Raw genomic sequence first — 21,798 nt, 5'->3', positions numbered from 1 at the left:
TTTATTTGATTTTTAAATGTAAGCATCCAAACCTATGAATTTCTTCTTAAAACTACCTTCAATATATCCCAAAGGATATGGTAAATTGTGTTTTCATTTTAATTTGATCTTAGGAAAATTTAAATCCTAGTCCTCAACTTAGTCAAAAACCCACTAATTAATAAAAAGTGCACAGAACAATCCTCATGTGTTTGTGTAGTTTATATTCCTATTGGTGGTAGTTTTCTCTCACTATGATTTGGTAATTAATATGCAATAACATATTTAAATGACTTTTTGAGTATGCTAATACTTGTTATTTGACATATGCAATCTATTTTTGAAAATTTTTCCTAGCCGCTGGTTGTAATGTGTAGGTGTCTAATAAGTCTAGTCTGTGCTGGTGCTTAATTCTGGCATTTTCTATTTACAATCATTAAGTCTTCTTGGTGTGTTAGTCCCTATACCAATGCGTAGTAATCTTCTAAGTTCCTTTAAATTCTGTCTTAAAGTCTGTTACATCAGATAAAATATAGCTATCTGTCTATTTTCAGGCCCTGACTGCTTGAGTTTTCATTTTCTGCCCTTTGACTTTCAGTGTCTGTATGTCTTTGTCAGGGAGGAAGTTTATAGACAGGAAGCAGTTAGGTCTTATTTTTTAAATCCAATCCACAAGCCTACATGTTTAAAATGGAGACTTAAGACTGTTTACACTTAGGGTTACTGCTGAAAGCTAGACCTCAAGTTCTCATTACCCCAGAGGTTTTCTGTTTACGTGAGTTAGTGCTCTCTGACTCTTCCCTAATTCCCACAAACAGCCTTGTTGTGAGGGTTACACTTCCCTAAGCTCTCATGCGTATGCGTATCTGTCTTCTGTGTGTAGAATTCCTTCACGTATTTTCTGCTGTCCTGCTTAGTGATCATGAACTCTTTCAGCTTGTACTTATGGGAGAATTTTCTTCTTTGATTTGCAAAGGATAATTTTGCTGGATAGAATAATCTTGATGAGAATTATTCTTTTTTCATGGTTGGAAATGTAAGAGCACACATATGCCTGGCATTGTGTTTCCGCTCCAGAGGTCTGATGTTGTTTTCATAGATTTACCTTTGCAAATAACTTGACACAAGAAATGCCCCAATTCCCTCTGGGGGAAAAAAGAAAGGAATGTTGCCTCTGTTAAGTACATTGGAAGGTTACATATCCAAGAATTTATGAGCAACACAAACTGGACTTGATGAATAAAAAAAAAAAAAGAGTTGGACAGGAAAAGGGAAAAATGGGATATCAAAACCCATTGTACAAAATTCTCAAAGATTAATTAAAATGCATTGGTGAAACTTCTTTTTGGGTCCTTTAATACTGCAATCAACCAGATGTGTTTGGAGGAGGGGAGTAGTGGGTTGCAGCTGGAGTCTCATGCAGTTCCTGTTTTCACCTGGCACTCTGCAGGCTGATGGGCCAGGTGGTTAAGGATATGTCTGTCAGTCTGGGCCGTCTATATGTCTGAAGCTTCCTTTGTTTGGCTACTAGGGAGCTATTGCTGGTCATAATGAGCTCTGTGGGCTGCAGGCTGGGCGCTCAGCCTAGGGAACCCAGTTTATGAGTGCAGAGGAAGCAAACATTCCAGTTGCGTCCCTCCTACCTGACAGTGAAAAGGGCAGAAGACTGGGGTCTGCCTTGGAGCGGAGAGGTTGAGAAAACTGGCATTCCACATGACGGTCTCTGAGCTTTCAGAATCTATACTGCAAGGAACCACCCTGTGCGACCCAGAGGGCTGTGAGCATCCAGCTGGACCTCTAAGCTCAGAGCTCTAAGTCCGAGCCAGCAGCTGACCCCAGGGGAAGGAAGGCAGGCAGTCTTGGAGGTCCTGTTACTGATGGTCAGATGTGGGCTCTGAGCTCTCATTTTCTTGTCCATAGGCAGTTAAGCTTACTTCTCACTGGCCACCGTTTTTGACAGCTTAAGCTTCCTGATGCCTAAACTCCTCATTCCTGACCTAACCCTCTGGTGGTCATTCCCATATACTGTGGCAGTGTTTCCAGGCTGCTTCATTTGCTACTGACCCCCAGTGCCAAGCTCTGAGAAGAGCTGTTTTATACAGCAGAACCGTTGTCAAGATGGCACCTGGTCTAGTGCTGAGATGTAAGGAGTGATGTTGTGGATTCCTCTCTAGTGAGTGAGTCATCCTAGAGTGAGAGTTACACTGAAAACATGCGCTGAGATTCAGGTTTGTGAACACTGCTTCTTCTGAGATGGGTGCTTTGTCGCCAGGGCCATCTGGCTCATTTGGTGGTGCAGCTTTGGGATCCCCACCCTGACAGGGAGCTAAGAGGGTGCTGTAAACTTTTTCTAATTGCTTCTGTTACCAGCTTCTCCATGGTTTTTTTAGCCACCCTAACACTTCTATTTTGGTTCCTGATCCCCTTCCTCCCTCTCTTTAGGGAATACAGTCTGTTTTGTTACCTGATTCATTTCATTTCATCTCACAGAAGAAACGTGTAAACCAACATCCTACCCCAGAAGTGCCTTCTGGAAACTGTGATGTTATATACAGATTGGAATTGCCTCCGCACAAAGAACACCATCTTGTTCTTTATAGGCTCCTTAAGTTGTTGAGTGTCTCGTTAAAAGTTTACATTACTTTCAAAATTTGAAAGTGTTCTTCAAAATGGGCTATCAGAAGCATGGTTCCTCTCCAACACTCAAATGCGGAATGTCTAGCAAGTGCCGCGTACCACGTGAAAATGCTTCTGCAGCCTAACAAAGCTGTGGTCAGTGAGAACAAGGTTTATGAACTCTGACACTACATGTGAAAGAAGATAGTAAGGTATCGATTTGTGAGCATTAAGAAAATGAGACAAAGGTACATTGAGAAGAAGGAATGAATGCGCAGCCTGGAAGGAGAAAGAATTCTTAGTCAAACAGCAAAGGAGCCTGGGCTCAGGCAAGCCGGCTCTTGTAGTCTCTTGAGGTCCATGCTGACAGGTATGACGTGGAAGAGCCCTGGTGTCTCACAACCCCTGCCCTCCTCTTTCAGCCCTCAGATCACGATGCTATGAGATCCTTTCTCCAAGCTTAAACCTAAACGTGGCCACATTTCCTTCCCTGAGAGCCATGCAACCCATCAGAGGTTAGGTAAACCTTCTGTTGAAGTTGGAAACTGGGAACAAGGCTGGCAGCCCTACCATTTGGGGCACACTTTTACCTCTAACCTCCACCTCCGCCTGCACTATGCTCCTTATGTCACCAGGTAGGTCTTTTTCTTCTTTTGGCCCATCCAATTGCCACTCTCCTCAATCTGGCTAGATGCCCTAAGTCACTATTACAGGGCCCTGGGCCTCTACTTGGTGTCTTTTGTGCACGCCCCTCCCCCCCACCCCCTCTATCCAGCTATAAGCTCTCCCTACCAAGCAGGGAGTACCACTTGGCAGAGCTGGTTTTCAATAAACACATCCCTGACTCACGGCCTTTAGGAAACAGCCTTGGCTTTTAAGCCTGCACAAAAGAGCCAGATATTCCATCTTCTCTTCAATTCTATGATTGTGAGATTAAAGAGAATTTATTCACAGAAACATAAACTATCAGTGCTTACTGGTGAGATGTCTGCAGCTGAAGGCCATGTAGACCAGGCCCAGACACAGTACAACAAGCTTCCCAGTACAACAAGTCGGATGTGGGCCGCCATATGCTATACAAGAACATACTGTATAATGCAACGGTTAGTTCCATCTGGCTGAACTCTTAAGCGTTGGATCCAGTCAACAGCCAATGTTGGGACTAAGTCCTACTCTACCTCTTTGGTCCCGAGTGATCTCAATGCACAAAAGTTTGTCAAAATGGCTGATGTCAGGCCCATCACAGCGATGCATACCCCAGGTAATTATGTTGGGCACATTTGCTCTTCCCCTCCTTGGAGCTTAGGATCCATATTGTAAAAGCATTCCAACTTCATGGCACCAAACACTTATGCTGATGGTGTGGCCTTATAGTCAGAGATTCTGAAAGGTCTATGCCTTTTAAGATTAATACAGAACATCAGAGGTGGACTCTTGCTTGGCCACCAGCAGGAAATCCCGAGACATGTGATTGAGTTTAAGGACATTCTGTTCAGTGTGGGTATTTATGGCAGGTAAGGAAACTTTCGACACAAAGGCTTTACACACAGCGTCAATTGGATTAAGCAGGGGACCACTTCTAGATACCGTCTTCAACAAAAGAGATGCTGAAGAAGCAATGGCCGTAGTTACCACATTGGTGAATGAACTAAAGCACAGCACAGCACAGCAAAAGGAGCTGGGCAGGGGGAAGGCTCACTCTTCTGTCCAACATTCTCTTTGAAGCTGCAGGCACTTAGGCTCCTCAGGAAAAGCCCCAGCCACCATGTCAACCAAAACAAGCTGAACATGGAAGGAAACTGGAAAAGATGCAGCTCCACCATCAGCTCGGACACATGGTGACCACCCACTAACTTTCTGTATGACTTGGGAGGGTGTCTAACTTCGCCTATGCACAGTTCATGTTATGTTGAGACTGATTTTCTATCCCAAAACCTGGCATTTTGGTTACACATCCTACTATGAGGAATTGTCCATCACATCTGTCCCTAGTACAACTGCATGACTCACTGGTTTCATAACTAAGGAAAGTGCTACTGCAGGTAGTGGCACTCACTGAGGATCTGTCTGCCTGCTTGCCAGGTGTGTTCCGAGCACTTTCCACTTATTCTGACCAACTCTACGAGGTATGCTCCTTCAGACGTGAGAGGAAGGAAGGCTTCAAGAGATTAAAGAACTCTCCTGGCCGGGTAGCATACACTTAGGAAGTGACTCAGGTCTTTGCTCCAAGTAACTTGCTCTTACTAGGTGTCTGCACTATAGTCCATGTGCACACAAATTAGCAGAGGGTCTTGCTAAGTGCACAGTTTGATTTGGTCAGAGGTCTGAGCAGAGCCTGAGATTTATATATTCCTAATAAGCCTCCCAGTAATCACGAGGCAGCTAGGGCATGCGCTACTCCTTGAATAGCAAGGTGCTTTTCCACAGAGAAGAAACCTTTTCATTCAGAGTGATACTTCAAGAGCTGCAATCATGGCCGTCAAGTGACTACCCCGCCCCCATACATTTAAGACCACATGGAGACAAAGAAGGTAACAATCCAGAAGCAATAGTGGGTATGGAATGCATACACTTCCATGTATTTTTACATAAAAATGCATTAAAAAATCTTTCACAGAAGAAACTTAAAAAATACAAGTAGGCTATCGAGTCCTGCTAGCCCCTGAACATTGAGACATCAGTTCTATCATGGAAGGGGGAATCCTAAATGGTTGATCTAAATGGTTGGATGTCCTCATATATCAGCCCTCATCAGCACTCTCACGTGGCATGAAGGTTGGGGAAGTAGGCTCACAAGAATCACTTTCCAGTAAAAGTTACAGTAGATTGAAGAGAATTCTATTTCTCAGCTTAGAGCATTCAGGTCCCCACACAGTGCAATACTTTCAAACCAAACCTGATGTATGGAATTAAGGTGAAATTGCCACAGCGAAAGTCCTCAGATACTGAGCGAGGCTCAGTTGGGTAGCATTGACTTTAAATGCCCAATCACCATTTCTTACGACGAGAACAGACATCACGATGTTGACCCCAGGATGCACTCCAAAAATCAACCTTGGCTTTGAAAAGAAAACAAACTTGTTTGAAACCCATAGACTATGAGCAAGAGACTGAATCCATCACTTAACATTACAGGCTGTGCTAGAACTAGTGAGAAAAACCCTAGCCGCAGAGCCTCAAGAGCAACACCTCCAAGCTGGCTCTCAGGAAATGGATGAAGTCAACGTAACCACTCAGTTTTAGTCTTCCTCAGCACAGGAGGGGAAACTCAGATACTAAAAGTAACAACCACAGACTCCCCGGCCCCTGTTAGCTACAGCATGTGTGTTGTGTTTGATTCAGGAAAAGAACTCAGATAAATGTGCACACAACTACAGCTACTCAGTGTAATGTTATGTATAAATCCTAAGCCAAATAAAGCTATGAACAATGGAATATTTATATGTGCATAGTGTTTTATAAAAAGATTGGCCCACACACAGTTTTTTCATCAACACATAAAGAGCATTAAGCAAGAAATAAATGAACAGAGAATGCAAATGACTGCTTGGTTATTCATGAGCAGGCTCTCCATGGAGAATGACAGCCCCAACAAACGAAAGCTTTAGCGATTACTTACAGTCTCCCATTTTAAAGCAACTTTACATACCTGACTTAGTTTATATTAAAGATTCCCCAGAATCAATCTGTTCATATTCAGAAACATAGACAAATATCACATTCCTCATAGCTAGACTTTTGTCATAAATTCTCTTTTATACAAAAAAAAAAAAAAAAGGCAACAGTTGTTTTATTTATTTTTTTCCAAACAGGCTCTATTAGTTACAATTTTAAACTCTACATACAATGATTGGCTGGTTTTCTTTTCTTTTTTTGTTTTTGTATTTTTTTTCTCCCCTCCCCTAATACAGTACCTCAGGAACAACAGTGATTGACTTGCAAAGTTTTGTGTCTGAATGGAAAATGCAAAACAGTACTACAGAAAAACAAATGCACTGTCAGCAGAGGGTCCGACAGGTACAAGCAAACGCTTTGGCTCAGCTAGGCAGTTAATCCATTTAAACACATCTCGGGGGCTACAGCTGACCCAACCACACCTCCTGAGGGTTCAGAAAATGGGTCTATTTTAGAAAGAAAAAACCATTACATTTTATTTCGCTGTCTCCAAACATAAAGAACAAGGTGATGAGGGCAGACCAAGAACCACCGGTGTCAGCACTTTCTTCCTTCCCCTTCAGCCGATCCATAAGGCTTGGTTTCCGGTTTCAGAGCGCATAAGCAGCTATTCTGGGAACATGCAGCCCCAATGCCTTTTAAATACCATGAAGTTTCCTCTACCACAGGCTTATGCTAAATAGTGGGGAGGGCATCCTTGTTGGAGACATTTAAACGGTTCCCTCATCCCGGAGGCACAAGGTCCTACATTCCATCTACTCAGCTTCCTACTGGACCAGTCAACCCAGAAGGAGCTCCTCTGTCCCTTCTAGAGGCTGACAGGTTGCCATGGGCATTGCTGTGAGTGAGATGTGTTCTGTGGTTGGGCCTGTTGAACCTGACCATCTGAGCTAAGGCTGTATTTGGTTGGTGGCAGCCAACCTTGTTTCTGCACCATCCTGGGCCAGGGAGAGCACAGACTGTTCTTTGAACCAACTATAACTCAAGATCATAAAGTTTCTTAGCGTTGTGCACCGTAGTCATAAATATCCTTCATTTGCAGTAGTATTCTTGTCAACAGTTTGCTGAGTTTGAGGCTCACTGGCCCACCCTAATCCATCCTAAAAGATGCTCAGTTTGAACAAGTAGGAGTTTGCTTTTGTTTTGCGGTCTGCTTTTCAGAAAAAGAGGGCTTTACAGTACAGCACTACATCACTTCTTAACAGTTTATACTGAGTTAAATTGAATTGCATTTACTTATAGGACATGACCAACAGCCCCATTCACCTAAGAGAGAAAGAGCTTGCCCCAAAGACAGAACAATTCTATAGCTTGTGAACAAACAAAAATGTATATCCCTTTGGGCTATTATTTTGGCAAATAATTTTCAAAAAAAAAAGTATGCATTTAAAAATACTTTCTTTAATATTATACATCAGGCACAAGACTTTTCATATATATATTTTTTTCTTATAAGATTTCAGATGCATAAAATGTCCATTACTATTCATAGGACTATCAGGTGTCAGATGCTTTCTCAGGTAAGAAACTAAAATATTTCATGTTTGCGACCTTCCTCTTAGAACCTTTGACACGGTAAAGGTTGCAATGCTACTCAAGAGTCTCAGATGCTGAGGTCGGTGCTACATTCTTTGTAAGGCCGCCTTCTCTGCTCTTGTGGATTTCGGGGACTTCTCCCTGCTTCCGGCTTCAGACCAGCCTCCTCCCTTTCTCGGTGGCCAACCTTGTCGTCCCGGTTCCTTTTGTCCAGTGACCGCTCTCGCCTGCGCTCAGGAGACCTGGCTCTCCTCCTGTCGGTGGACTTGGCTCTCCTCTCGGGCGAGGCCCCTCTTCTGCGCTCTGGGGACCTTCTCTGATCCAGAAGTCTTTCCAGGGACCTCCGGCGGCGGCTTGGGGAGCTGTCTCTTCTCCGGGTGGGCGACCGCTCTCGCTTCTTCTCAGGAGACATTTCCCTCCTCTTCTCATGCTTCTCCCTCCTTTCCAAGGTGTTGTCGGCGCTGCGGGTGCCTTCCCTGCGCTTCTCCGGAGACCTCCTCTTGGGGCCATTGGTGGCTGTCCGCTCTGGCTGCGCCTCTCTCCATGCGTCAGGTGGCCGGTCTTTGGGTCGGCTTGCCCCGCTGTCGGGTTTTCTAGAAGTTCCATTCCAGGTGTGGTGTTCATTGGGTTGTTTGCTGTGCTCCCTGCTGCCTTTCGGATCCTTCGCATGTGCCCGTTTTTCCCCATGTTGTGATAATTTGTGAAGATCGGATGGGTAACTGGACTCCAAGGCTGGATGCGGTCTGCGGTCCTGCGGCCCGGGCCTCACTTCCGGAACACCTTGTGCACCGGTGGAGGGGCCGTTCCTGTCGCAGCTGGGGTCTGTTGGGAAGAGAAATAAGAGCAACAGTTTTAACAAGAAAGACCTGCGGCTCTTGGCCCAGTTCCCTCCCACACTTGACTCATTAGTCACAACAAACAAACAACTGTTAAAGCAGTCAGAATCAAAGCCAACTGAATTTTGGTTAATATAAGTATTACTGCAACTAGTTAAAGATTAAAAACTAGCGCCGTGGCTCTCAACATCTCGCTATTTTTTATCCCTTGAAGATAGGTCATCGGAGAAATTATAAATGGTTTTAGCTTTTAAAGGCAGAACTTGCAGGAGTCTGTCTAGAGGTGTTAGACAGGTAGAACTGCCCTACCTGACCTCCCCTGCTCTCCTTGGTGACCCGCCTGTCCTGTCCCCATTCTTTCCTCTGTTCCCCTCTGATACTATTACTTAAATAATAACTTGTTTCGCTTAAAATTAACCTAAGACACAGACCAGAATGGGCAGAAAGAAAGCTTTCTGGAGGTTAGAACTAGTTGCTGTCTTATCTGGGTGGTGACCTAAGAGGAAGACAGTCCATTGAGGATCTGTATTTTTGGGGTATTGGTCAAAGGGAATTATCTAGGACTGATTTTAACTGATTTTAACTGTCAAACACGACACCTACTTGAAGGTCCATTAAACTACTTCTTTTACATGTAATTGTCCACTTTTGAATAAATTTAAAAACAAGGAACTGTATTTAAAAGAGCTTTCTGACAGATAAAAGCGAGGGGGACTGGTTAGTAGGGTGAACATTTAAAATTAGTTGGGACTTTATAAAATCTTTGAGATTAAAAACACCTTTCTTTATGACATAAGAAGAAAGAGCTGTGAAGCTATCAGACTGCTTCTGTTTCACACAGGCATCTATCTATGGATCTAAAAGCTAGATAGCCCATGGCAGGTCCCATTTATCTGAACCAACACTATAACCATTTAAGGCAGCATCTTGAATTTATGAGAGCCTTTGCAAAGCGGGATGTTTTGTTATAATGATAAAGCCGTTAGGTTTTAGGTGCCTGAGATGTCGTCCTGCAACATGGGATACAGGACTTTAAAGCATCTTTCATGAGACAGCCAGGCCAACAATAACAAATGACAGGGATATAGCTTAGAACATGGGTCCTCATAGCTTTGGTTCTTTTGTGTGTGTCGGGAGATGGGGTGGGAGGTGGTGGGGGATGAGGATGGGGTGGGGAGGGGGAGTGGGTGGGGGGGTTGGGCGAGTGGGGAGAGCTCTACCTATGATGAGGCTCATTTTCTTTAAATGCTGGGTGCCCTACTGGGGGGTGGGGGAGGGTTGCACTTAGATGGCTATTGTAAAACTAACCTGGACTCTCATTCATAGTTTTAAGACAAGGGAGAGCAACACTTCAACAGGGTCAGCCGTGTACTTACAATTCAAAGAACGCAGGGTGCTCAGAATGAATTGCCAAACATACCAAAATAGAGCTAAGCAGAAGCAATGAGGAAATTAGGCCACAGCACAGAAACACCTAGTATTGATTGAACTACAAACCGTAGTTTGATTATGGCCCATTAGGTAGAAGCAAGCCTCCCCGAGCTTTTCATTTCTCATACATGCAGCGATATTAGGAGGTATCATCGCTGTAGGAGAGAGGGCCCAGCACCAAGAACAGTCAGAGAGGAGGAGAAAGAGAGAAAGAGAAAAAGTTCAACATTTAGATTCCCTATAACAAGAAAGAAAGAAAAATCTCATTTGTTAACATAGGGCAAAGAGAGTTTATTTGTCCAGTCAGACAGTCTAAGGCAACACTTAAGGCTGCAGAGACCGCAATTGGAACAGTGACTTTTTTTTTTTAAGACAGCCATAAGATGACTCGAAAACCCAGATGATGATGCATCCTTTTGTTTTTTTGTTTTGTGTTTTTTTTTCTTCAAACAACTGGAACAATGACAGGCTGGCATAGGAGAGCATTAACAATAAACAACAGAAGAACAAAGTCCCCTCCCGCTACCCACCCCCCAATACCGCGGCAGTTAAATTAAGTACAAAAAACTCATTACAAAAATAGCCTCACAGAGAAGCAGGTTCCAGTCAAGTCAGAAAAATATTGGAACTTAACATATTATAACCCATTTGTAACTCTAATCAATAGAATTAGAGAGATTTAGTCCAAATGACACATGGAAACATTACAGTAGCACAACCCGGGCATGTTCAACCCTTTGTGGAAAACCATGTATTTCAATGACCTTTATTTTAAGCCCAAAGAACATTTGTTAGTGTTGGATTTTCATCCTCAGTGCAACAGACATAGGTTTGGAGAAGATACACAGGTTACTGACGATGACTCTCAAAAGAGGTATCACATCCAACAGAAGCGCAGGGAAGACAGAAAAGGGAGACATGTTACACAGTTTCAGTGGTATCAATACACCTAATGGTCAGAAGGTAAGCACAGTGTGCAGCCATGGCACCTGATGCTGTCATTACGGTTCCCTCTGATGGGACACCCACCCACCCCCTCAGCTCACACCCCCCCCATAATGTGCACCCGTACCAATGTCCAACACCCAGGAAGGCTGCCCTGTGAAGGAGCCATTCTCCTCCTTCAACTATGTCTGAATTGAGCATCTCATTGTGCCCGAAATGCATCTGGGAATTGTGCAGAAAGACGTTCAGAAAAAGAGGGCGATAACAGATAAATCCCGAATAAAGGGGACCAATGTATATGGGGAATCTTTCGATCACAGTTTCTATAGAAACTTTTGTAGACCTTTGGTTGGGAAAAAAAGCCCTACATCTAGGGCATAGCTTCCTTTTTTTTTTTTCATTTTTTGTTTTTTAATTTTAAACAAGAATCTCAAATAAATAGGACATAATTATCACAATATACAATATTTTGCCATCAGAACACTAAGCTAGGTAAAGAGCATTGCTGTCTACTCAAACTATGTTTAAAGATACGACAGAGGAACTCTACGTATTACCTGGCTTTCCTCATAGGAAAGGTATAGTAACATGTTTCCCTCATGATGAGCACTGGGAATCTACTTCATCCTGTATCATTTAGAAACATATGGCTAATAGATCAACATTTGTTTGATAATGTGGGCTCAGGTGGTCCGATTTGGGGTTAAAAGACCAGTTGAGAGGGACAGAGAACTGTCATATACAGAGAGTCTAAACAAAGTGAGCAAGGTCCCCCAATAGCTCAAAACTTCACGCCTCTTAAAGTAACAACAAAACAAAAACAGAAACAAAACAGAGAAAAAACAAATGAAGAAACAAACCCAATTAGATATTGTGCCTCAACATGAGTCAGGAAACCTGCTTCTTTAAGGGATTGTATAGTCATTTGTGCTAACAATTGGATCTGAGAAACAGTTTGGCACAGTTCAAACAAACATTCCTTCGCTCTTGGTCGGACCAGACAGAATGTTCTCTCTGATTATCAGAAAGGGGGCTATCAAGATCTTGTCTTAGGCCACGCCCCAGTCCATGTAAGCAAGCAAAAGGATGAAATGTGTAGAGATTTCAGAACAAGCGAGGCAAATAACCACATGGTGCAAGAGGCTGGTAAGACACTGGTGAATAGGGAAACAAAAAGGGCTTTTCCTGCTGCCGTTCTGGAGACAAACTCACGGAGTCATGCCAGGGAAGGAAGGGATGTTTTCATAGTTTGACCCACCATATTCTGGGACCGAGCCGTCTCCCCGCCTCAGAAACAGACGAACTCTGCGGCCACCATTCTTAATCAGTTCTATGGCCCGAGAATGTTTCATGTTTTTGGTGGTCTCACCATTGATCTCTAGAATCTCATCACCAATCTGCCAAAGCAAGAGACAAAGGGAAGTGGTCACACCAGGTTTTCATGAGCTGTGGTAGTCTTTTTGACTTAGAATTTTCCCCCTCATACACGAGGCACAGTCCTCGTGTTCTTCCGTTGTTCAGGGTGGAGCAGTGAGAATATTAAGCCCACATGGCCACTAGACTCTAAGGAGGGAAGGGCAACTGTTAAAAACACTCTACATAACGTTATGTGCTAACTGAAGCCAAAGAGCTGCACATAGAACATTAGGTACTGAAGCGAGTACAGCAGCATGACCTACACAGAGGCTCTCGGTCCACGTCAGGACACTTGTGCGCAGTCACCTGTTCCTCTGCGTGCAGGTTAGAACCACAGACTTTTTTTTTTCACATAAAAAAATAAAATAAATAAAAATACGGTAAGCACAATAGGTCAAAGAGTTTGAATATAATTCTGCCTTCTGTCTTCCCTGTCCTCATTTGTTTTTTCCTCCACTCACTGTGATTCATGTTATGGGGTGCCTGCTGTGGGAAACGGGATCCTCAAAGGCTCCATGTTGAATGAAGACTTGGATGTGATGCTATCGGTCAGTGGTGGAATGAAAGGACGTTTGGTAACCTTGGCCCTGTCCCTGAAGGGCATGCATGGACACGGGGTCTGTTTCTTATTTCCCGTGAGATGAGGAGTTTCTCGATGCCACGTGTCCTTCCACCTCACTGCAACACCCTGCCTTCCAAGCAGGCCTCAAAACTAACATCTCTGAGACTGTGAGCCTCAATATGCTTTTTTTTTTCATTTTAGGCTTATTTCTGTAGGCATCTGCTTCCGGCATCTGACCATATATCACCCTATGGAGTTCCAAGATAATAAAGTGAGAGAAGATTCCAGCCACCGGTTCCTGACAACGACTACATGAGTGATCAGAGGACACACCCTCCACAGATGAGTCTTGAGACATCGCAGACCCGCCTAGGCGCCATGCAAACGCAGAATGGACAAACCAGGCCAGAATCTGACTCACATACAGCTTACACTCTAGAAGGGAGAAGAAGCACAGTGCTGCCTTTGGAGCCTATGCTATGTATGACCTTGGATCCTATCTCATATTGCCCTTTGGCCTCTTTCTGAAGCAAAGTTCTTCAATCATCTAATCTGCATGGAAGATTAGACGATTCTCCGTTTATCCATAGTAACAAATATTAAAGAGCTGAACAGAACAGAGGGCCCTGGCTATGTGTCTTTTCAAATTCCCAGGCTAGGTTGGCCCAAGCTGAGGGCGCATATGGCCGAGGACGGCTATACATGTGGCCCAGCACAAAACTGTAAACTTACTCAAGACTTTGTGAGATTTACTTTTGACAGATTTTTAAACTTGAGTTTGAGGTTCGGGAATGCATATCATCCTTTGTAGATGAGAATGTTGGGTTTTTTTTTTTTTCGAGACAGGGTTTCTCTGTGTAGCCTTGACTGCTTCACAGTTTCAAAAGGTTTGATCCACTGATAACAACCCTCGGTGGCAATGGTGTGGAGCTACCGGCCCCATGCTGGGGTCGAGGGTTGACTGGGAATCTTTGAGGTGAGGGAAGGCAGCTGGTGACCAGTTCGAGAATGAATGAGCTCTCTACTCAGAGTCTGCCGGGCTACTACTCAGCTTTCCTGCCTATCCAGTTTCTTGTGATAGGATGTGCCTACTGTAAGAGAACACGCACAGGAACACGGGGATGGCATTCAGAAGCCATTACCCACACAAGCCTCCAGATCCACGTCACCTAGTAGCTGTAACTAAGTATGCTTTAGAAAGAACCAGACGGCTAGAGCCATACATTCACTGTCCCGGAAGCTGCTGTGGAGTGTTGGGAAGTGACCACAGATGATGTGCTTACAAGCGCTCGGGGGGGGGGGGGGGGGCCCTCCCTACTTACCCTCATCTTTCCACATCTTTCTGCAGGACCATCCTCTGCTAAGCGCAGAACATAGAGATCCATGTTATACTCTCGCCCCCCTCGGAGACTAAAGCCAAATCCCTTGGCTCCTCTCTCCAGCTCCACAGTGTAAAAATCTTGCTCCTATTTGAAGAAATTAAATGAGATCATTCTGGGGGGCGGGCGGGGAACTTAGATACACACACACATACACACACACACACACGCCTCTCAGCTGACTTTGTAAAAAGGCACGCTAGCTGTAACTCCCGCCTCAAAGATTCTTATTTATTAATCATCGTCATTTTTATTAATCACCTCCATTCATCTGAGGAGTTGGGAATCCTGAATCTGTAAACATTCATGAGCATGCCTGTCCACATGCCCGCACTGACAACGCCCAGTCAGTGAGGATGCTGTTTACATTTGAGGAAGGGCAATTCTTCACTGCATCAAGACCAACCATTGGCTGCTATGCTGCTACATGCCTGATAAATGCTAGCAGTGCCCAGGGGCAGCCTTTAGAAATGAGGGTCCAGTTTCTATCCTGTTTGGGGAAGATCATGAGTAACTACTGAAGGCTTCAAGAAGGCAAGTAAAGAAAAAAATTAACTTTGCATTACCCATGTTTCTCAAATTTTCATTCCTGCCTGTTATTTGTGCATGTCCAATCTAAGAATAGGACTTGCACTCTAGGGGTGTTATCTGTATGAGATACACACATACACACACACACACACACACACACACACACACACACACACACACACACACACACACACACTTTCTTGTCAGTAGCAGGGTTTTGAGAACCCTGAGAAGCTGCCTAGTTTCTCTGAGCACTGAGTCTTGTGACAGCCTTTCTTTCTTCCCCCTTATAAAAGAGTATCTAGGTATTTTTTTCAAAGGCAGTAAAAAATAAGGTGTCATTTTCTAGACAACCAAATATGAGCATGCACATCTGGTTAAATCACCTCACAAAAAGGCTGTTTATTTTCAAATAAGAGTTATTTCAAATACTTTTCATAAAAATAACTTCGGGACGTTGGAAGGAAATGAGTAAAACGTAAAGAGAAAGAGGAAGAGCAGTCTTCACCTGCGCAGCCTGGGGTCCTTTGAACTCGAACTGAGAATCCTGCTTTGGTTTGGTGGTGTTCCTGCCAAAATGAGAGATACAAATATAGCAGCAATCCAGGGGGAAAACAAGACAAATCAAAGACGTGTATTCACCAGGCAGGAGCTACATTATCTCTTCAACAGTGCCAACAACAGCAATAACAAACAAAACAAAACAAAAAAAAACACCAGCAACTACAAAGAACCCAAGCCACATCTGACCTTGTTTCCTGGGTCCCCTGCTGAGAAGGGGCATGTGTGGTGGTGATGGTGGCAATCTTCTCGGCGTTAGTCAGCAGGGTGGCATTTGAGGACTCTGGAGGGCATAAAGACATGGAGGCCTTAGAGACGACATCTACCAACTGGGAGGCAAGCAGAAACCCTGGGTCTAGATGACAAGACTGACTTCCCTGACTGACATTTCTAAACAACCGGGGGGGGGGGCAGTCAAGCCCTCCGAGGACCGTGGATATTGCGTGACTCTTCCTCACCATACGTATCCTCATAAATGCAATGTAGCTGACACAGATGTACCACTCCTGTTGTGCCACTGAAGGCTGGCAGGTGCCATCAAAACACACTGGAGTCCAAGAGTTTTATAGGGTGATGATAAACACCTCTGCTAACGTTTCTTGCAATTAGCAGCTATATCTGGCTGAGTCTGCCTGATTTCCTCATGTGAACACTAAAATCAGAAATGCTGCGCCATCTTGTTAAACACACAGAAGTAATATCTACACTTTTCCCCCATTGCTTTTAATGGAGCCCAAAGATAGGAGTCTTGACAAATCTCATTTAGTATCTCTCATGAAAGATTAATTTTAAAACTTGCATTAGAATAACCAGTGTTTATAAATATAAGTCATATAAATCATGAAGCCAACTTAATGTAATGAATACAATTATATTCATATGTAAATTGACTCTCTTCTCCACTAATCAAATTCAAAAGCAACTTCTTTAATCTCTAGGAGTTTAAGGGCTTAGTATCTGAAAATACTCCTGAGTGTAGCCACGTTCTGCACACCCGCATGCATATAAAATCTAATCACTTGTTAGCAGTGGCTAATCACTCCTACTCACTAACCATTCACTGATTTTTTAAAATCATTTCTTTATTTAGATCAAGCCAGGTAGCAGCTAACCACAAGCAAGTCCTCCTTTCAGCATTTATTTTTAAATTGACTCTGAAATTTAGTGTATACTCTCTAACCCGGAAAACACTAACTGTGGTGGTGAAGTTTTAGCACTGGCCTGTACACACCCACTTTATTCACGCAGCACCCTGGAAACTCAATGTTCCCACAAGCAGCTTAGCATTTGCCGAATACAAATATCTATCTACCAGGTACAATAAGGTATCTATGGGAGGATGCTTTAAGCATTCTCAACAGAGAAGCCTGGGATATCTTTCTGCATAGACCGCATCCCGCTTATCCTAACTATTGGCGGGCTATGCTCTGGTTTCATTCCCTAAGCTCATACTCAGCTCGGATCTGGCTTCCTAAGTGTTTTCTTTTTCATTATATACCAAACATGCGTTTTGAGATTGCAGACCCAGATTCAAATCACCGCCTGCCCCCCTCAGTAGGTATGAACCTTATTTTTCTTATTTGGTAAAAGGCACTCTATCCCTCTTTGTAGATGAAGGAAAGAAAACATTTTGTAGACTGACTGCCATGTACGTAATGAGTGCCCATCTACTCCAGCTTTAGGCCTTGCTCCTAGTAAAAAACAAAACAAAACAAAACAAAACAAAACAAAACAAAAACAATGAAAATAAATCATAAATCTTAGTTTCTATGGGAACTTCTTGAAGTTGTTTAAACTCTCTGTTTAAAAAAAAAAAGGTTATTATGATTTTTTAAAAATACAGTTTCTGTAGTCTAGCCCCCAAAGTTTACTACTCTTGTAGCCAAGGCACGAAAATCTAGCTGGATTCAGAGACTTGCTGCTGTGCCCTAGTCACAGTGTTTCAGGACAGTGTTCCCTATAATCTGTCCTTATCAAATGTTTCCAGGGGTATCAGGGGAAGAGTGTGTGGTCAAGAGGAACTAATATGTGAAACAAGGAGGAGAGTGCCTAGGAGAACCTCGTAGGCTGCTCGCTGTCTGGTACGGGGACCATGTGATCTGAGCCCTCTGAATGGGGAGGTGGTGCTCACATTAGCACAGTGGTTGCAAGGTCAGACTGCAGAGTCGTAGCATCTTGTTCTGCATCCTAGGCTCTGCAGCTTTACTGGGTAGGGCCTGAACAAAGTGACATAAGCCTTCGTTGCCTCAGGCTCCTCACTTGCACGAGAGTAACAACAGAAATCTCTAAGGAAGTTGGTGGAATGGTTATAAGTGAAAAAGAGGATGGTGCCTGACACATACATATTAGTCAAAATGATTAGAATATGTGGGGTATTTATTGTTACCACTTATTATCACAATCATTATTAATAATTATGGGCAGATTAGTAAATTCTAATTACTACTATTAGGAGCCTGGGAGAACTCTAGCTCATTTGCACCAGTCCCATACCAGGGCAGCTAACCTGAGAGAGCCACAGGGATAAGTCTAACTGGTATTTCATAAAGCAAGTTCACTGTGCCTGGACAAGACACAGGGATAACACATCCTGTGAGTATGACTCACTGGCACATTTATGACCATGGGCACTGGTCTTTTAATACCCTTCATATTGCTCACTGTCATTCATTGCATAAAGATTATCTGGGAAATTGCGAGAATGTTTGGGCCATAGTGAAATCATAATTAGGACAACAAGAAGAATGTTTCCTTGCAATTAAAGTAATTATAACTGCTGAATGAATTCCTTTACAATGTTTGTGTGTTGTTGGTCGCCAGTGTTTTCTGGGCACATCAAATTCTATTGTCAAGCAGATTTTCTATTTCTGTTGCTTTCATGATTTGACAGCATATGATAATCATGCAGTGCACGTATAAATAGAACGCCATCAATAATTTCTCTTCAGTTCTTTACTGGCCATGTTTCCCGAAGCAAATTGCTTGGGTGTTGAAGCTTAACTTTAAACATTTAAAATACATTATCGCTTAATGTGCTACTCTGAGTTTGATGAATTTTTCTCACCCCATTGTTTGTCTTACTATCTAGTTTACAGTGTGCAAAGCAAACACTCTACCTTATAGATCCACTATCATAATCACTATTAAATTTGATTCTTATCGGTCCATAAAACAGGCACGTTCTGTGAATGTCTCACTTTACAGATGTGGACCTGAAGCAAGTGGAGACGTAGGGAATCGAACCCAAGGCTTGCCTCAGTTCATTTTCAAACTTATTTTGTTTCGTATGGTAATTATATTTATCAAAAATAATCACACCCAATTGGTACATGCCTTTCAAATAAGCGATGCTTTAATTGTCCTACACGAGTACCAGTAACTTCATTCAAGACCATAAATGCTTACTGCTTCCTGGATTTTACAGGCCATCTTCAGAGCACCAAAATAGTTTAAATAGACTTGATTTCCAGCATACTTTTACCATAGCAATAAAGTTATACTTGTTTTTCATAAACATTTAAGGCTTTATTTGGAATAAAGCCAAGATTACATCTGCCAAAACACTGCCCAATTTTTAAAGATACAGAGACACAGTCCATTATTAAAAATACGTTACGGCTCTAGCCCCCAAGCAAGGTCTGCCTTTTACAACAAGGTGTCAAAGGGCAAGAACAAGAGCCCAGGGTTTCCCTGACCTCTAACTGCAATGGTATGAGGGAGTGTCACACTGCAAGTGACTGTCACAGCTCTCAGGCTATGAGCAAATTGAGCATTTTGGTGACAAAGTCTAGGCAGTGCCTGTACTCTTTATTAAATGGCGTTTACATCTACTTTGCACGCCCTAAGGAATAAAGATGCAGAAGACTGCATTTTTTCAAAGCAATCACCCATCGTGAAGAGCGAATCCTAGCTCCCAAGGCACCATGGAGGGCTATGCTAAGCCAGGGCCCTTGCTCTTCTGACAAGAGTGCCTGCCCTGAGTTTTAACCTCCCTCCATGATGAGTGGTTACCATGCTAGCTTCATTCCCATGCTAATATTCTTATCTTCTCTCATGAAATATACATTGAAAGGCCAGACAAATCAACAAAGGATACAATCTTTTTTTTCATAAATACTTTACTATGCAAACACAAATGTAATAAGTATCTGAAAACAACACTGGAAAACCTGAATCCCATGTACACATCAAAACTGTTGGGAGCTTTTTACTATTCTTCTCTCAAGGAAAACAGCAGAATCTTTATTGCTAAGCTCTGTCTTATCTATAAGCAAATACTCTGAATAACCGTGAGATGAAATATTAGTTGCATTTTTAATCTCATACATTTTTTTATTATCTTGAACTTGATTCTGTATTAGCCAAGCTCAGTCATGTTCTACTTTGCCTGACTAAAGTCTCACTCCCACTTACACTGCTCAGGCATTTCTATGTCTACAATTATGCTTTGATTTTTAACAGTTCAAGCTCAGACCTAGTATGCTCAGTGGTCTTCTAGGCCTTTCCCTGCTGTCATTATCTATTTACTATCCTTTGCGCATATGCTATGGAAGAGCCCCCCCCCCCACTCTGCTGCCCTTCTAGATCACTATCATATAAAAGCCAGAGAGATGAGGGTGTTGGTACGCACAAGAGCTCTGAAGGTACAAGGAATGGCCTGCAGGTTGAGAAAGGGGGAAGTAGAGTCATGGAGGCGCAAGAAAGAACGAGAACCCAGCACCAGGAGATGAACAATTTATCCAGGGTGGCAGCTCACGCCTGTAATCCCAGCACTCAAGACGCCTGAGGCAGGAGGATTGCAAGCTGGAGGTGGCCTGGCTACACTGCAAGACCATGTCTCCGCACTAAAAGAAAAGAAATAAACTAACTAAAAAAAACAAAAAAAACAAAAAAACAACAAAAAAAACAAAGATGTGCATTGCCCAAATCAAAAGTAAGGATCAATGGTCTTTCTGCACAGGCCTAAGTTCTGAGGCAAGGAATCACTGTGCCTCTAAACTACGTAAATATAAATGTAAACAGATAGACAGATGGTCCTCAAAAGCTTCAGAGGCCTACAGAATATGTCATTTAAAAATACTTTTATTAATTTAAGGCCTTTTTGACTTCAGACATGTCAGCTCCTGGCAATATCCCAAGCCTACCTCAGGGAAGATGACAGGCATCATAAAATCTCCTTTTGGAAATAGCTTCATTAATGGCAAGCTAGCCACTGGGCAAATAACGCCCCTGCTCTCTCTACAGACAATATGCTATGCGAAATGGACAAGACTTGGGCACAGGCTGAGTTGTCTGCCAAGCTCTGCCATGACAGGGTAACCACTTTAAACCTGCTTCACAATCATCTCTGCCAAATATACTGGGCCAGAAATCTGAAGATGATGTTCCAACATTACACAGAGAATGGGGTATGACCAGTCAGTAAACCGTCTCTGTCATCTCTTAGTTTTGGAAGTTGCTTGTTTGCAGTTGCTACTTAAGTAATAATTTTATTCCTTCTCAAGTCTCCAGTGGGGTTGAAGATTAGATAGTTAGAGTTTCACAGTTAGGCTTAAGTTGCTTAGGATTCAGGAAAATGTTTTAAGGTCTAGAAAGATGTTTTTTAAGTTAACAAATACAAGATATGTCAGAGAACGATTTAAGTACAACACTTGAGAGTCACCTAGATAGGACAGATAGTATTTTCTTCAAAGTTGCCAAATACAAAAATGAGCTAAACATTTTGAGTGTAACTTTTATATATGTCTTTTCTTATTGTTTCATAACTGTTCTTACTGTATATAGTTCATTATAAATAAAGTCCATTTGCAAAAATAAAAAATAATACTTTATGTTTAAAAAAAAAACAACCTCAGCCTTCTTGTATGTACTGTATTAACAATGGGTCTTCAGGCTATCCCGTACAGTAAACATTCAAATGGAACACCTGAAAGAAACTAGAGTTCCTTTGCCCGAGGGGCTCCTGTTTCACCCCACAAACTACACACGGAGGGAGGAAACGGATGCAGCAGCTTGTCTCCTCATCACAGTTATGGCTACTCTCTTTTTTATATGTTTACAAAATTTAGCTCCCTTGCCTCAGGTTACAGTTTCAGACCCTTTAAAGCGTGAACAGGAGAATCATGCAATCCTCCCTCCACCAGCTGTAACTGCCCCGGGAGTTTTATTATCATGGCAATGATTTTCAGAGGCACCATGGGTAAAACTCACGTCCTTAAGAGATTCCATTCTGCCTTGAAAATCAACCAACCAACCAACCAACCAACCAACTTTGTTTCCTATCTCCTAATCAAAGTAGGACATGGAACATCTTCCTAGATTTGAAGTTTAA

General features: G+C 42.9%; 1 protein-coding gene across 25 annotated transcripts in view; it reads right to left on the bottom strand.

Annotated features, from left to right (window-relative positions):
* Positions 1-6,375: 6,375 nt before the first annotated feature.
* Positions 6,376-21,798, bottom strand: part of MAGI1 (membrane associated guanylate kinase, WW and PDZ domain containing 1) — a 620,267-nt gene continuing 604,844 nt past the window's right edge. For 16 of the 25 annotated variants that reach the window (XM_084765498.1, XM_084765516.1, XM_084765520.1 and 13 more), the window contains 5 exons: positions 15,657-15,750; positions 15,415-15,475; positions 14,319-14,462; positions 12,277-12,415; positions 6,376-8,628 (listed from right to left, as the gene is read on the bottom strand). In XM_084765498.1, the coding sequence (XP_084621624.1) occupies positions 7,874-8,628; positions 12,277-12,415; positions 14,319-14,462; positions 15,415-15,475; positions 15,657-15,750 (1,193 nt within the window). In that variant the 3' untranslated portion in view covers positions 6,376-7,873. Of the gene's footprint in view, positions 8,629-10,079; positions 10,229-11,127; positions 12,416-14,318; positions 14,463-15,414; positions 15,476-15,656; positions 15,751-21,798 lie in introns of those variants that run through there. The other 9 variants (XM_084765515.1, XM_084765504.1, XM_084765505.1 and 6 more) reach the window with 3 other exon arrangements.

Source organism: Acomys minous (assembly GCF_964271855.1).
Source record: "Acomys minous genome assembly, chromosome: 17".
Taxonomy (NCBI): domain Eukaryota; kingdom Metazoa; phylum Chordata; class Mammalia; order Rodentia; family Muridae; genus Acomys; species Acomys minous.
The sequence above is the reverse complement of the archived record's forward strand: the minus strand, read 5'-3'. Positions and strand labels throughout refer to the sequence as shown.